We start from the raw sequence: 15,384 nt of genomic DNA, 5'->3' as shown, positions 1-15,384 counted from the left end.
CCCCCCAGTTGATACAACCTCCTAGACACAGCGTTTTGTATTTTAAGTGCATGTTCCAGGGTATTGATGTTAAGTTCTATATTCATCCTTTCTGCTGGCCTTTCCCAGAATGAACTTGTACATAAGCTTTTAATTAAAGTATCTTTCGAAGGTTTTAGTAATGTGCAGGGTATATGTTTTGAAAACTCTAGTGAATTGCTGTTCGTGATCTTGCTGATATGAGTAGCTTGGACTCCATGCAGAATCTGGAGTAGAATGGTTTGGCCCTTGAAAAGAACAGAGTTTCTGCATCTCAGAAGTCCCATAGCTACCGTCTCAGAGAAAGCAAAAAGTATGTTTTGAAAGGTGATTGTTCTGTATATTAACATGCTTCCCCACTTGTGCTCATAGGGAGACTCGCACCTGATAGATCAGCTGTACTGGAAATACACTTCAGTGTGGTTGATAATGTTGCAGGTTCTTTGTGTTGATAACATAGGTATAGGATGTTACCGAAAATTTGTTACCACAGAGAGGATGTTATGCTCAGCATACCAGAGTCATGCCCACTTTCTCTTCCCACATCTTAAAAATAAATGTTTTCCAGGAGGTGGAAGTTGAAATTCTCCATTCATCTACACAGTTTATAAAGTGAGCAGCTATACTGGACTCAGTATTTTGATGTGCCAAGTTTTTTTGTTTGGTTTTCATGGGTTTTTTAATCACTTACCTAGAGGACCAGTTCCTGAAGAAATAGAGATTCTGAAGGAATGCAGTTATGGTTTGGATCCTTGCCTATGCTAGATTTCAAGGCTACCAGTCTGTGATAGTGGCCATTTGAGAAGGTGCTTGTTGCCGTCTTTGCAAAGTGCTGAGGGGGTGTTTGTTTCGGTAACTTTTTTTTTATTTTGCAGACTTGGAGTGCTTTTCCTGTGATTGGTGTGAATTAAAGTTTCACAGAACTCACTAAATATTTGATAGATAGTAACAGCTTTATTCTTTCACTAGCTGAAGCTTGGGTGACTGAATAAGTACTCTCTAAGTTAAAATCTCTTGTCCTCACTTAGTCTTGCTTAATTTGTGAACTTAAATTTAAAAAAGGACTGGTCCCAGACCCTGTTAGGCTTTATATTTGACTCTAATCTCCAATTTAGAGGAAAAGTTAACAAAACATGAAACTGACCCCTAATAACTTAAATTACTTTGATACATGTTGGGTGTAGTTGCTAAACTATTGGAGCTGTCTCTGGACTTGAGAAGACAGAAATGCACAAGCCAGATGCAGAATGTTCCCTTTGTGGTTGTAATGGATTAAAGGTCAATTTTGTTGCTCCCTCCCATGGAAGACAGCTCATTAGATGTTCTGATGATTATTACACATCCCATTTCTAAGCAAGCCTCGATTAAAAGGATGCAACAAATATAAATAAAAAGAATAATTCCAGGCTTGCTGCCCAGTATTTACTATGCATTATTTTAGGGTACAGCCATAATTTTTTTTTTCTTTATGCTCAAGCATCCTGCCAAAAAAACCAACTTATCTTGCAGCAGAAAGATTGTATTGCAGGGGAAAATAATAGTGTATTACAAGAACATCTTCTGTAGGATAAGTGTCAAAAAGAACAAGACAAAATGTGTGCATTTGACCAAAACATTAAAAACAAACAAATTCAAAAAAAGGTGGAAAAAAGTTATTTGTTTTTATTTATTTGGGGTTACTTGCAACAGCAGTAGTTACAAATATTTTAAGAGAGAATAATCACAAAACACTGCTGCTATTGGGCAGTTCAGCATTTCTGTGGACAAAAGTTATATTTATGAAAAGATCATCAGCATAAACTTCTTCACCTGAACTTCAAACGTAGGTTCATGGTGAATCAGATCTTATGCTGCCTTTTACTATAATGCTACGATAAAGAAGCTGTCTGGCCTACATCTCTTTCACATTGCTATGTAGCAAGGTGCTCTGCTAACCTAATCTCAAAGGAACTCAATGCCAAGAGGTAACTGGCTTTCTAAGAGGCTTAGTGTGCTGGAGTGAAAATGTGCTTATATTTTGGGAGTCTGAAGAATGAACAAAACTCTGATCTACTTTGCTGCTACTCTTCCTCTTTGAGTTCTGTGATTCAAAACCATCCTGGTCAGGGTTGGTGCGATTGCTTGTTGTGCAGATGACATAATTCTTCTCTTTTGAAGGCATGTTGTTTTGGGGGATTATTTTTTTTTCTCATTTTTCTATAAGAAAACTCTGCTTAATGAATTTTTATTATAACTGGTTTTAGATAATTACATCTGGTGTTTGTTTAGGAGTATACTTTAATTGGAGAATCATTATGTATTGCTCATTTTTAAGATTTATACTGAAATTATGTAATTGATTTCTATTAAAAATGACTCTCTAATGACCCAAAGTGTTTCCTTTAAATCAAGGGTGATTGAGAAGTATGAGAAGTCACTGGAATGAATGCCACTTATATAAAAATATGAGCTTATGTGTAGTGAAGAGATCTGAATATGGATACGTGAATATATATGTGTTTGCGTGTATGTCTAACCTGTATTAACAGGAAAAATTCACTGGTTTTCTGTTTTGTTTCTTTGTTTTTAAGGGCTCACAGTTTGTCTCCAACAGATCATCTGGCAGCATTTTACTTGGCACTGCAGCTTGCCATATCCAGACAGGTTAGTTGTGTTTTAAAGGTGCAGCCTCACACTGTCATATGAAGATTAGAATTTTTATCTGTTTATGGATACAGATGAAGATTACTTCAATAAAACCCTGGTTTTCCTTGTGCATATATGCATATATATGGAAAAACAACCCCAAAATACTCTCTCTGAACACCTTCAGTCTTTTACCCTTCTCCAGACTTCTGCCACAGTATTTCCAGCTCTAGGATCAGAAATAAGACATTCAGTTTATTTGTTTCAGCATTTATGTTGCTGGATGGAGGGGGGGGAGGGGAGGGGAAAGTCAGTTTTTACCCTGTTTTTACCTATTATGTGTAATCTCTGCTCAGACTGGTTATCTGGAGGGTGGGACTCTTGAATCTAGTCTTCAGTGAGCTTGACAGTGCTTAAATCTTGAGTATCTGTTAAGATCCATGCCTTTTCTGAATACTTGTAGGAGGTTTGGTTGTTGCGAACAAAATTACAAAAATGTGTTTAAGAAAACTGGAAAATATTTTAAAGCTATAAAAGAGATCATAGCTAAGTCCAACTTGTACAGCTGTTATGATTAAGGGATTTAGGATTCTACCATATATCACATGAATTTGGATAATGTGGAGCTGTTTTGTATATGTCATGATAAGCCTTCTCCTGTCATGTTTGTTTTAGGAAGGAGTTTTGAACACAGCAGTTTACATCTCTAGGTGACTGTTTTTCATTGCTAATGAGTAGCAGAGACATTGGACTATGTCACATTAGAGCAGAATGGATTGTCACTTTAATAGCACAAAATATTTTTCAGTAGCAGGCTATGACTCTGTACTTCTAAATTCCAAACTTCCTATGTTGCTTAATTAAATTTCCCGTTTTTGACACTTAGTGTACTTATTTTGAGCAGAAGCACATGCAGTTGAGGAGATCATGAAATTCCACATGAAGAAAAGTTACTGTTGTAGTCTAGCTGTACATTTTAGTTAATGTATTACAATTAAAATATTTTCAAAATCATATAATAATACAACCAATACTTGAAAAGGAATAGTAAGTGAATATTTTAAAGGGCTGAAAGGAACTGTTTTATTAAAACATGTATCTCATTTTCCAGAGTTAATATATTATTTAATTTTTACTGTTCACTGATGTAGAGCATCAGGTCCATTTTAAACTTCTGAGTAGTATCTTACATGATATCCAGGTGAACATTTTGAAAATTTTATGGACGTGCAATCAAGTAGTAGGCAAAACTTCTAATAGTGGTGCTTTCTTTTTCTGCCCTTTTTTTTTTTTTTTTTTTTTAATCAGATACCAGAAGCTTTGGGTTATGTTCGTCAGGCTCTGCAACTACAAGGAGATGATGCCAACTCTCTTCATCTCCTTGCACTCTTGCTATCAGCCCAGAAACACTATCATGATGCTTTGAATATCATTGACATGGCCTTGAGTGAATATCCAGAAAATTTTATGTGAGTGAATGTCATGTTTGCTTTCTACGCTTTCTCTCATATTTATTTTTCTTAGATTCTCATCTCATTCATTTCAAGAGGAGATGGATTTGAAGATTGGTCTGGATTTTTTTCCAACAGTCTTTCCCCCTGCCCATTTAATGCAAGTCTGCTTTTTATTAAAGGCTTGTTAAATAATTTTGATCAAGGATTTGCTTTTGAAAGGAAGGCTGGAGCTGGATAGTTGATCTTATTTTGTTTTTTTCCACAGACTCTTTGTTTAGGTAATTTCTCCCTGTTGCATGCTTTAGAGTATTTTTCTGTCTCCTGTTTTTATACAATATTCTAAGAAGGATAAACAGGACTTTACTATTAGCTAGGTTAGATTAATCCCATCCTACAGATAACTCTATGCATATTATATGGAATCTATTCTGTAAATTACATCATAACAGAGAATCTCCTCTTTTGCCTGTATAATAACCAGTCAACTGAAGCTGGCTGATGGATAACTAAATAAGTTAACAGGGAGGAAACATGTTTGGTAGATGCTCTCGTGTTGTTGAAGAAAAAAATCATTCTTTGTGGTTATTCTTCATGCTAAGTATATCTTAAAATACATTTGGATTTTGTACTTTTGTAAGCTATTTATTTATTTATTTTCTTATGAAAATCTAATGAAATGCTTTGCAGTGAAATATCTCAGGGACAGCTTCTATTAACTTCCAGTGTTCCATTCTGGTGCTTTACTAACAGTCACCACGGTTGTGATCCATAGTATTACAAATATCCTAAATGCTTATTTAGACAATTTTTTGAAGTATCTCAATCTTAACTTTTAAATGACTGGCCTGTAACATAAATTGTTACTATACCAACCTACCAGAAAAATATGATTTCTTTAAGAATTATTAGTTTGAAATAAAGATTATAGTGTTTTTCCTTCCTGTTCCTTGACATTTCATGCCTTCTGTTGGCTGTTTATATAAGGTACTGTTGCCTTTTTCCTTATAAATCTGACCAGGACCTCTGTTGATATCACCTCTCCTCAGAACTTCTGTGGCTTGCAGCCACTTCTGTGCAACTGCTTTTGTGGCCTTTTGCTGTTTCTCACTTCCTAGTTTATCCACACGTGTATAACTTGTCTCTCTTCTTATCAGGGGCTTCCACACATGCTTCACGATTTCAGAACTATCTAGCAGTTCCTCTCCCAAACCTGTCTCTGCTTCCCTTAGGTCTGAGGGACCAGTCAGTAAGTCATGGTTTGAGAGACAATTGAAGTATCAGCTACCTAATTTTATACCCTATTATTGTTAAATATGTTCAAAGCACCATGATCTGTCATCTTCTGTCCTTGTTTCATCTTCTGCCACTTAGTGGCAATGTAAATGACAAAGAAGCTGCTATCTCTCTCAGAACAGAAATAGTCTAGAAGAAATATTTCTGAAACTGCAGTTCTCCCTATTGTAATAAGAGAACAAAGGATCATTCAGTAAAATGTTTAAAGTTACTCTTGTGAGCATTCAAAAGGTATTTATGGGTTTTTCAATATTATGGTTCATGGCCTTTCAGTACTTGTTTATAACTGCATCTTGTGGTTAAACATGTTGCCTGAGTTGTTTTAAAAAGTATTGATCTTTCTATTAATGTACGTATATATATTAATCATATATATAATAGTCATTCTAAATTGTTAGTCCTGTTGTATAATGCAAACACCGTGGTGATACAGTGTACTATGTTACAACCTACTGATACAGATCAGGGAATTTGAGAGGAGTATCTTGGCAGTAGAAATTACCATCAGATGTGGCAACAATTGCTGAAGAATCCAAGGTGAAACACAGCTATATGTATCTCTAGACAATCTTTTAGAGTCTTGTTTTTGATGCTGTTAAGTTATTTCTGGTTCCCAGAGAAGTAAGGATATGATTGAGATTCCTTGTGTGCTCTCTGCAATTGATAGTGACAGCCAGACAGATGCATCTGGTCAATAATATAAATTTGGATTGATGCCTTCATGTAACTGGGTTATTTTTCAAGGATTTATCAGGAAAACCTCAAGTTTACAATCTGTTCTTGCATAGCATATCTGGTGCTCTTGAAATGGTTGACAACATGTATGTGCATATATATAAAATATAAAACACAAGTGCTTAGTGTATCATTGATTCCATTTTCTTCTTCTGCAACTTCTGTAAACAATACAATCTCACGCTACTTCCTAGCAGACTGGCAAGAGATCCTCTTGTGTTCCTCTAAGGCTTGCTAATTTTTAGATATACTGAAACATTTGATTATTTGCCTATGGTACTTTATTGGCTTTTGAGAACACTTCAAATATCATCATGTGTTACGTTTTACCTTTCAGTTACATCTGCAATCCCAGTAAGCTACACAATACAAGAGTTTTCTTGGTATTCTCTGCATTTCTGTTAGAATCCATTACCTCAGTGTTATGCAAAATGATACTTTGGTGGCTTTGCAGCATAATAAATGTCTGTACTTGGAAAATATTAAAGTAAAACATAGGGCTTATGATTTATGCTATTTCTTACTTCTTTTTTTGTTATTCTTATCTGCATACCTCTGTATGCTGTAATTGCATTGCTGCACTGAGTGCTGTCCTGCCCTGTTAACAGCTGTATGTCCTTTTTGTTTTGCTTTTCTTTGAAAAGAATCTAATTTTTTAGAAGTTTATAATACCTCATCTTTATAAAATGCCAGAGGTTGCAAGGAAGTCATAGAATACACTTCAAGTCATGCTGAGAAGTGGATACTTTCCAGCACTCTTCTGTTGTAATCAATTAGTAAGTATGTTGTCTGTCAGTTTTTAACATTTGAAAATCTGATGCATTCCTAGAATTCATGTTCAATATTTAAGGCGTATGGCCAGCATACTTTCATATCTTAAATTAGTGTTAACCTTCGTGCACTGTAAAGCTAGAAAGTTGCTGAACAAACATGGCCAATCAGATAATGATTGCCCCATGCACCTCTAGGTCAGTAAGTAGAAGGAAATTCCTCAGAGCCAAAGAATTCTATCCTATCATTATCTAAAGGAGTGGAAGAAATGAGCCAACATCACATTGTGCTGTTAGTAGCGAGGTATAGCTTTTTCTTTGAATAGAGAGTTGATTGTTCTTCCTTTGTTCATTACATTGGCAGCATAAATAGGCAATCTGCTCTGAGACCTTAAGGGGTATTAGAAAAACTATTGGTGAAAATCTAAGAAACCTCTAAAAGTGAAATAGGTACGTAGTAATGCTTTCCAAAAATAGTCAAAATGCAAAATATTTGCTGAATATCTATACCACTATCAGTTCAAACTTTTTGTAAGCTTAAAATGCTATGTTGTAACCACTCTACTTATAAACGTTAACTGTGTTTTTCAGAGCGATACAATCAATCTACTTTTAAATGCTAGCTAATCTTTGAAGCCTCCTAAAATCTGAGAGTGCTTTGATCCAGGGACAAAAAGGTCTCTAGACAAAAGATTACTGAGCAGATTATGATTACTGAAAAGATTATGAATACTCTGCTTTGGTGAGATGGGTGGGAGCAAGGTGCCAGCACCAAAAAATCTGAATAGTTAATCTCAGTCAGGTCCTACTGCATCTGAATTCATCTAAAGTTACACTGTTTTTCCCCACCTTTCATTAGACAACTTGTCCCTGTAGTAGAAATGTGAAGTTCAGTTATTCCCCAGCTTGACAGGATTTGAACTCACAGATGATGCAGCTCAGAGTCCTAACCATCAAACTATGTGGGAGACTGGGTGAGACGATTCATTTCTCCTCTTGAAACAGAAGCAGGGACATGCTGCCCTGAACGCAAAGAGAGTAGGCAGGAGGAAGCCACAATATATCCTAAATTACTAGAGCACTTAACCGTGAGGGAGGCTTGAGATCTTAGCTGCTTGGGTTTTCCTTGAATTTTATTTATTTTAATGCAATGATTGCCTACTCTGAATGTATAAGCATTCCCAGAGGTGTGCATTATAGTCTGAAGGTGTATTCAAGGTGATGCAAGGTAATGGTGGTTGTGTTGCATTGGTTCATACTCGGCTTGTATATCTTGTTCAGTATATATAGTACAGTTACATGTGCAATTACCTGAGGAGCCTTATTTACAAACTCCTTTCCATGACTCTTTCCTGTCTTTTTATCTGCTTGTTGCAAGGAATCTATATGTTAGTGGTCTTTTGAATGATATGAAATCTTGAAACAGCTCTTCTATCTGTTTCTGCTTCAGTGTTAGTCAAAAGGAGATTCTCAGTCAACGGAGACAGAGTTAGGTTTCTTACTTAAATACTTGTGATATTGTTTTCTTAATCTTAGCTGTTCGGGGTTCCCTCATTATTTCAAGTGTTGGGGTATTTAAAGATGATTATAGTGCCTCAAATGAGTGTAATTAGGCAAAATAAATAATAAATATTAATTGCTAATTTTATGCTGAAAATTGAACTGCAATGGATAGCAGCTGACAAGCTTTTAAAGTAGCAGAAGTAGGGAACAGCAGATGGGTTATTTGAGGAGTGCAAGCATGTTATTTTAATGTTAAGTACACTCAAAAAGGAAAGACATATGGTAACAGGTTTGAAGACAACTGAAGACTAAGTTCACAGTTTAAACATTTACATTTGTTGAAGTGTGATGGAAATTTTTTTTTCTTCCAAGAATATTTCACAGAAGCATCAGGCCAATATGTCACTCCTGAAAACTATTAAATCCTTTCCTTCCTGACCCTCAAGGGCTCTTTTTGAGCTACAGTACACTTCCCAGAATCACAGAGCCTTTTAACATTCCTCTCAGTTCATTGATTAACAAACTTGTTTCCTTCTGGGAGCTGTCCAGGTGGGCATAACAGAAGAGCTGGTTGGTACATGCAATGTATGATGATACATACACTGATGTTTTGTGGGACAGCGATGTATTTATCAATTAAAGGGAATAGGCTACGCTATTCTGTTTTCCCAAGGTCAGCTGTAGTTGTACTACAGTGTGTGGTGCTGGTTAAACTTGCACTTTTTTTTTTTCCTTGGTAAATAGAGCACTGGGAATTATTTGAGGAAAGGGCAGAAATACACGATTGGACAAGAAGTAGTGATCTGTTAGGCTTGCCAAAATCATGTCTTTCAGGTTGGTGTATATGTTCTTGTCAATGTTGGACAACATGCTTTTTCAAATGCATTCCATTTTGATCCTGTCTGTCTTGGGGGTTAAGTGAATTTGTTCTCAGGAATGATTTTTCTGTAAGTCATGAAAGACAGTATCAGTTGTTTGTAGTTTTTTTCATGCTGGGCTTGTCTTCCCCCTGCCCCCCCCCCCCCCCCCCAGTGGTTGTTGTGTGCTTTTACAGAATGTTCCATTAAAAAAGACATTGTTGCTAGGTAGATATTACTTTATATAACAAATTGGTCATTAGCCTCAGGGGCTTATCCCTGAATTATATTTGCTAGGCTGTAGATTCTTCTTTGAAACTTGATTGAGAGAGTCCCAGTTTGGGTCATGAGCTGGCTGCCGCAGGGTGTTCAAGGCAGGAAAACAAGAAGTTTTCAAGTATAACTAATTTGTTCTGGCTTTAGTCAGAAACTATCTTCATAATAGTTTACAGATTTACATTTTCTTAAGGACATTGAGTTCATAAGATGAAATACAGTATACATAAACTCCACCAAAAGTCACAGGGCTGACTGCTGCTTTTCCTTACAAAGAAGCAATGCTACTGCTTTATGAAAAAAATATATGGGGAATAATATTTCAAAGGGTGCAGTGGAGGCCATCCAGTGCACACCAAGGATACCTATTCATGGTTTCCACAAAATTGTGTTATTTTGGGGCTCGAGGGCTGGTTTTGTTGCATCTTTTGCTTGTTTGAGAGTCAGGCTTCAAATAGCAATCTGAACTGCCTACTTTTACTTCATCTATGTTTCTAACATGTATATGGGCTTCCCACTACTGGGGATCTGTGCAACCCAAGTTGGAGGAGATTACGCTTATGATTAATGTTAGCACTATAGAATCTATCACTTTTCTTGAATCACTTGAAACAGGTTTCACATCTTTTGGGTATGTTTGGTGATTGTTTGAGGAACAGTTTAGGAGACTTTTTATTAAGTTAAATGATTTTCTGGAGTTTTTACAAAACTAGATTTGGTTGCTTGACCTCCTGTTGCCAGTGTTGGGCATCCAGTGATTCAGTCAATCGGATTTCCTGAAGGAACTTGTCATGGTTTAACCCCAGCCAGCAACTAAGCACCACGCAGCCCCTCACTCACTCCCCCCCACCCAGTGGGATGGGGGAGAAAATCAGGAAAAGAAGCAAAACCCATGGGTTGAGATAAGAAGGGTTTAATAAAACAGAAAAGAAGAAACTAATAATGATAATGATAACACTAATAAAATGACAACAGTAGTAAGAAAAGGATTGGAATGTACAAACGATGCGCAGGGCAATTGCTCACCCCCCGCCGACCGACCCCCAGCCAGTCCCCAAGCGGCGATTCCCCGCCCCCACTTCCCAGTTCTTATACTAGATCTGACATCCCATGGTATGGAATACACCGTTGGCCAATTTGGGTCAGGTGCCCTGGCTGTGTCCTGTGCCAACTTCTTGTGCCCTTCCAGCTTTCTTGCTGGCTGGGCACAAGAAGCTGAGAAATCCTTGACTTTTGACTAAACATTAGTGAGCAACAGCGGAAAACATCAGTGTTATCAACATTCTTTGCATGCTGAACTCAAAACATAGCACTGTACCAGCTACTAGGAAGACAGTTAACTCTATCCCAGCTGAAACCAGGACAGAACTGGATTGATAGAAGCAGCTGAATACCTAAGTAGACATAGCTGATAGTAACCTCTTCTCATTAATTGTGTCTTGTTAGCTTGCAAATGCAGCTTGGATAATTGAGACTCATTTCTGACTGTTGACACTTTGAACAAAAATGAGAAGCAGATGTGATAAATTGGGAAAGAGTTGATAAGATTAATTGGGTTCAGGATAAGGTGAGAGAAATTGGTTGGGTAACAATGTCACAGAAATTTGAAAGAAATGGCCAGGAAATAAGATTAATTTGTTCAGTCATGCAAAAAGTTATTTCAAGGTACTTACAAATGATGATTTTTTGTGTTTTGTAATGAACGATTTATATTTATATCTTTCCTGATAATAAAACTTTCCTTGAATATTCAAAATGGAATAGACTGTGCAAGGGTTCACTTTGCAATTGCAGCAGACACCTCTATGAATTTCTTTCTATACTTTGATTATCATGGTGATAGAAGTGATACACCTAAAATCACTGAATGTGTAAGTAAATCTTTTATAAAACTATACATATTTCATATTCTGTCTAGTTTCATGTTGTCATTCTCCCTGTAGGTTAAATTTTTGCAGTTGTGTCATTTTGTGTTTTGATGATCATGCAGATGTTTTGGAGCTGACTAATGTGAATCTGTAAGCTTTCCACACCAAGTGTTTTAAAGGGACAGCTGTCAAAACTGGATGCTCAAATGAATAGAGTTTGAAGCCAGGAGGATCAATTTTTAAAACCCCTGCCCTTCTGTATATCAGAAGTTGCTAAATTTGCTTTAGTTTTTCTATTAATATAGGTTTAGCTAAAGCATACCTTCCAGAGGACATCCTATCTTGGTAAGAACACAGCAAAAACTGGAGCAACCATTGCAGTATGTGGTAGCTTGTCTGTGTTTCAGTTGCACTCTACATTAAGACTGTATTTTTGTTATTACTTTGAATTGATCCCTTATTTGTTTCCAGCCATTGGTTTTATATCATTCTTTACTAAGCCCTCTGTAATACTGGTGACGTCATACTCCAATGGTAGCTTCTGTAATCAGGTCACCTCCAAATGTCCTTTCTGATAAGAATGTCACCGTACTTGCTGTCAGTAGGTCATGTTCTCTAGCCTTTCAGTTAACTGTTGCACCATAGCCAGTTTTCATCACATGTAGACAAGAACTGCAAAAAATAGTTCCGTATCATTTATCACTGCTTTATACTGAGAATCACCTGCATCATGTCTGTTGGAAAGGATTGCGTTAATTATTTTAAGTGTGATTGTTTTGTTGGAGCTTATATTTAATTACCTGCTTTGCTGGCATTCTGATTTGCTTCTTGCTAAGTTATTTCTATGATGCATCTCCACATTTGAGTGCAATGGCTGTATTTGTTCGTATAGCTATATGCTGGGTTTTTAAAAAGAAATCCAGCTGAGAGCTATTAAGCTGTGCTGCTGAACAAATTGTTTGGAAAGCTTCCTACTGCGATGTTCTAAGAACCTGTTCATTAGGAGAGTATATTACACATAAATTAGAGTCCTGTTGAATTCAAGTGGAATTCCCAAGAGAAGGGTCTTAAAGCAGTCAGCCCTATACTTTTAAAAGAAGCTACAAACTTGCAGACAGTAAACTGTTGTCAAATTCTGGACTGTGAATGAAGTAAATGCTGGGAACTCTAGGATTTCTTTTAGTTTTAACCTTTTCTTCTAAACCATTTATTTATGAGTAATTACAAGGCTTTCAGAAGGGTACTTGCTGATAATATGTACTGACTAAGAGAAACTGAATTTGCGAAGGTTTGGCTTCCTCCTACTTCTTCATTTCTTCTATGTTTCCTGTAACAGTCATCAGAAGTTTTTCCTGTATATGTAATTGTTGAGTGCAAGAAGTGACTTGCTAAGACTTTATTTAGGAAAGGTGAATAGATTTAGATTCTTTCAAATTGAATAATATTTGTTCAAACTTAATTTTATGCATTCTGCCTACTGCTTTCCCATTTTAATTACTCTGTGGGGTCTGTCAGTTAACCTGATTTAATTTGCACAAGCGATTGACACTGACAGTTTGTTACAGAAATGAGATGCAACTGTATGAAGTATGCATGCGAATCTATGTTTTACATCAACGTAGTTATTTTTTCTGTTAAATTCAGATCATATTAAAAGAAGGCTACCTTGTCTGTTAAAAAGTTTCTTTTCAGACTTTAATATCCTTCTATAGCATTACATTCTGCATCACACACACCCCCTTTTTTTTAAATACAGAATCATGATCAGACAGACTAGTTAGTCTAAGATTTCACAAGTCCTATGTTTACACTTGGTGAGGGTTTTTTTGTGGTTCTTTTTTTTTTTTTAACGTAGTGCCTAGGTTTAAAACCAGATCAACTTCTTTTGAATTGTTCTAGCATTCCAGGATTTGAAGTTGTGGGATATATCAAATAGGCACTTAAATGTGAAACCAAAATGAAATACTATATAACCCTACAGAGAACTGGTATTTGTCGTATTTCTTTTATGCTGTAATAAGTAACAGGCTATCTATCAGAGTTGATTATATATAAAGTTTATTCTTCTATTTAAGCTATTGTAGAAATTAATGTGGTTGTCAGGGAGACCAAGCTATTATTTGACACTTTCTGCGTGGCTTGTTTGTTGGTTGTTAACATATTTATGGGACTCCCAGTATATGAATTACTTTCCTACCATCTTTTAATAATTGCTTATAATGTAAAAATACTGTTAGCTGAAGTTAGAAATGCGAACTGTTAAATTACTTTAAAAGGTTCTCTTAAAACTTACTGAGTTTACTTGAAGTAGGTTAAACATGAAACAAAGGTAGTTGTGTTTTTAATCCAGCATTGTAAACAACTGGATTTGATGCATCCTTTTACATTTTAGCTTCTTCAAAGGGGATAGCTGTTCACTGTTGTGAAGGGTATGCCATGCTTGACCTTGCTGCATACAGAGGAGTCCTTAAAGGGTTCTCAGCAAGTCTTTTGGTATGGTATGCTGAAGGACTGATATTTTTCAACACACAGTGTTACGCACAGCTCTGCCTTATGTTCTTCAAGCTCTGAACAACGTAAATAATTTATATAATAAGAGAATAGTAATGAAATTTACTCCCAATCCTAACTGAAAATAGAACATTCTGTTCAGTTTTGTTCAAGGTATAGGGATATGGACCCTTCAGAAGAAGTAGTCTAGTGGAATTAAAAGTTTGGTGTGGAAGGTTTCTTAGTCTGAGGGACTTCAGGGAGGTTCCTGGTTACCACTGTGTTGAGTGACACTGTTCTAGCAGGCAGATCTGGTGGAAGAATTGTCATATTGCCAAATTTGAAGAAGGAATTGGGGAATAAAAGGCAGGTCTCTTCCGTGCAGTAGTGTGTGGAATACATATATCCAGCTATGGCTGATCCAAGCTGGTCTGTTCATGTGGTGCACAGCAACATGTGAAAATTACTTATTTGATCCCAAAAGCAAAGCAGCTGGTTTTAAAATGACACCCAAGGTAAGCAATACCTGTTCACTGAAAGATCTAAGAGTTTTCAATACTAATAGTGTTACTTGTTGCATAGCAGAGCTCAGTCTTCACTACTTCGAATTTTCACTTCGTTCTACAGAATAGAAACATCCTTAATAACTTAAGCCAGTATTGGACAAATTAACTGCTTTTGATCTCCTGGCATTGCAAGAGTGTTTCTATGGAAGGGAATTGGTGGTTGTAGCACCTGAGTGTTTTCTTTCAAAAAGTGAAACAGGCTGGCTGAGAAGGAGGTGGCATAATTAAGACAGCAATTTTATTTTGGAGATTCACAAGTTCTTAACTATGCTACAAAGTGCACTTGTTGGCTGGTAAGGAAAGCTTCAGATCATGATTTAATAGATTAGTTTGTACTGCTGAGGAAATAGAGCATTAGCAAGAACCTTGGGAGTCACAAGGGTCCATTATTACTGTTGTCGTATCTGTAATATTTTTTGTAAACTTACCAGCTGCATTTTAAGAGCAGTTAGGTTATTTGCTTTACCTCTTCTGCAGTCTATCCAAAACAAACTGTGAGGAAGCCGTCTTTTCTACAATTTCACTTAAAATCTTGAGACTTAATTTCCACCCTTAATGTTTTAATAGTCTTTATGGCCCTTATATATACTCATTTTTGTGGAAACATTATCCTCTAGATAAATTGTTCTTTTCCCTTCATGGTGCTTGTCTCATCTGTATTTATAGACAGAGTTTGTACCTCTTCTTGGCTTTTTTTTTTTTTTTTGCTAGACTAACTAAATGAAGTATTTTGGATACTCTGCGTCTCCAGTCAGCTGATCACCCTCGCAGCCTTTCTCTGCAGCTGCTCCAATTTGAAATTTCTCATGTGTGTGTTTTTTAACTGTTATAATGAGAATTATGTATAACATTCCAGATGTGGTCTCACTGGGGTATTGTACAAAACGGCACTGTCTCTTTCTCCTTCTGCTCCAATGAGTATGTTCCAG

At 36.4% G+C, this 15,384-nt stretch overlaps 1 protein-coding gene across 2 annotated transcripts in view; it reads left to right on the top strand.

Moving 5' to 3' along the window:
- TTC7B (tetratricopeptide repeat domain 7B) overlaps positions 1-15,384 on the top strand; it is a 125,540-nt gene that overhangs the window by 53,769 nt on the left and 56,387 nt on the right. For both annotated transcript variants that reach the window (XM_010583822.1, XM_010583823.1), the window contains 2 exons: positions 2,589-2,661; positions 3,952-4,112. In XM_010583822.1, coding sequence (XP_010582124.1) covers positions 2,589-2,661; positions 3,952-4,112 — 234 coding nt within the window. The remainder of the gene's footprint in view (positions 1-2,588; positions 2,662-3,951; positions 4,113-15,384) is intronic.

Source organism: Haliaeetus leucocephalus, unplaced genomic scaffold (genome assembly GCF_000737465.1).
Source record: "Haliaeetus leucocephalus isolate CR32 unplaced genomic scaffold, Haliaeetus_leucocephalus-4.0 Scaffold932, whole genome shotgun sequence".
In the NCBI taxonomy this organism is placed as follows: Eukaryota; Metazoa; Chordata; class Aves; order Accipitriformes; family Accipitridae; genus Haliaeetus; species Haliaeetus leucocephalus.
Note: the sequence above shows the minus strand (reverse complement) of the source record. Positions and strands in the feature narration are given on the sequence as shown.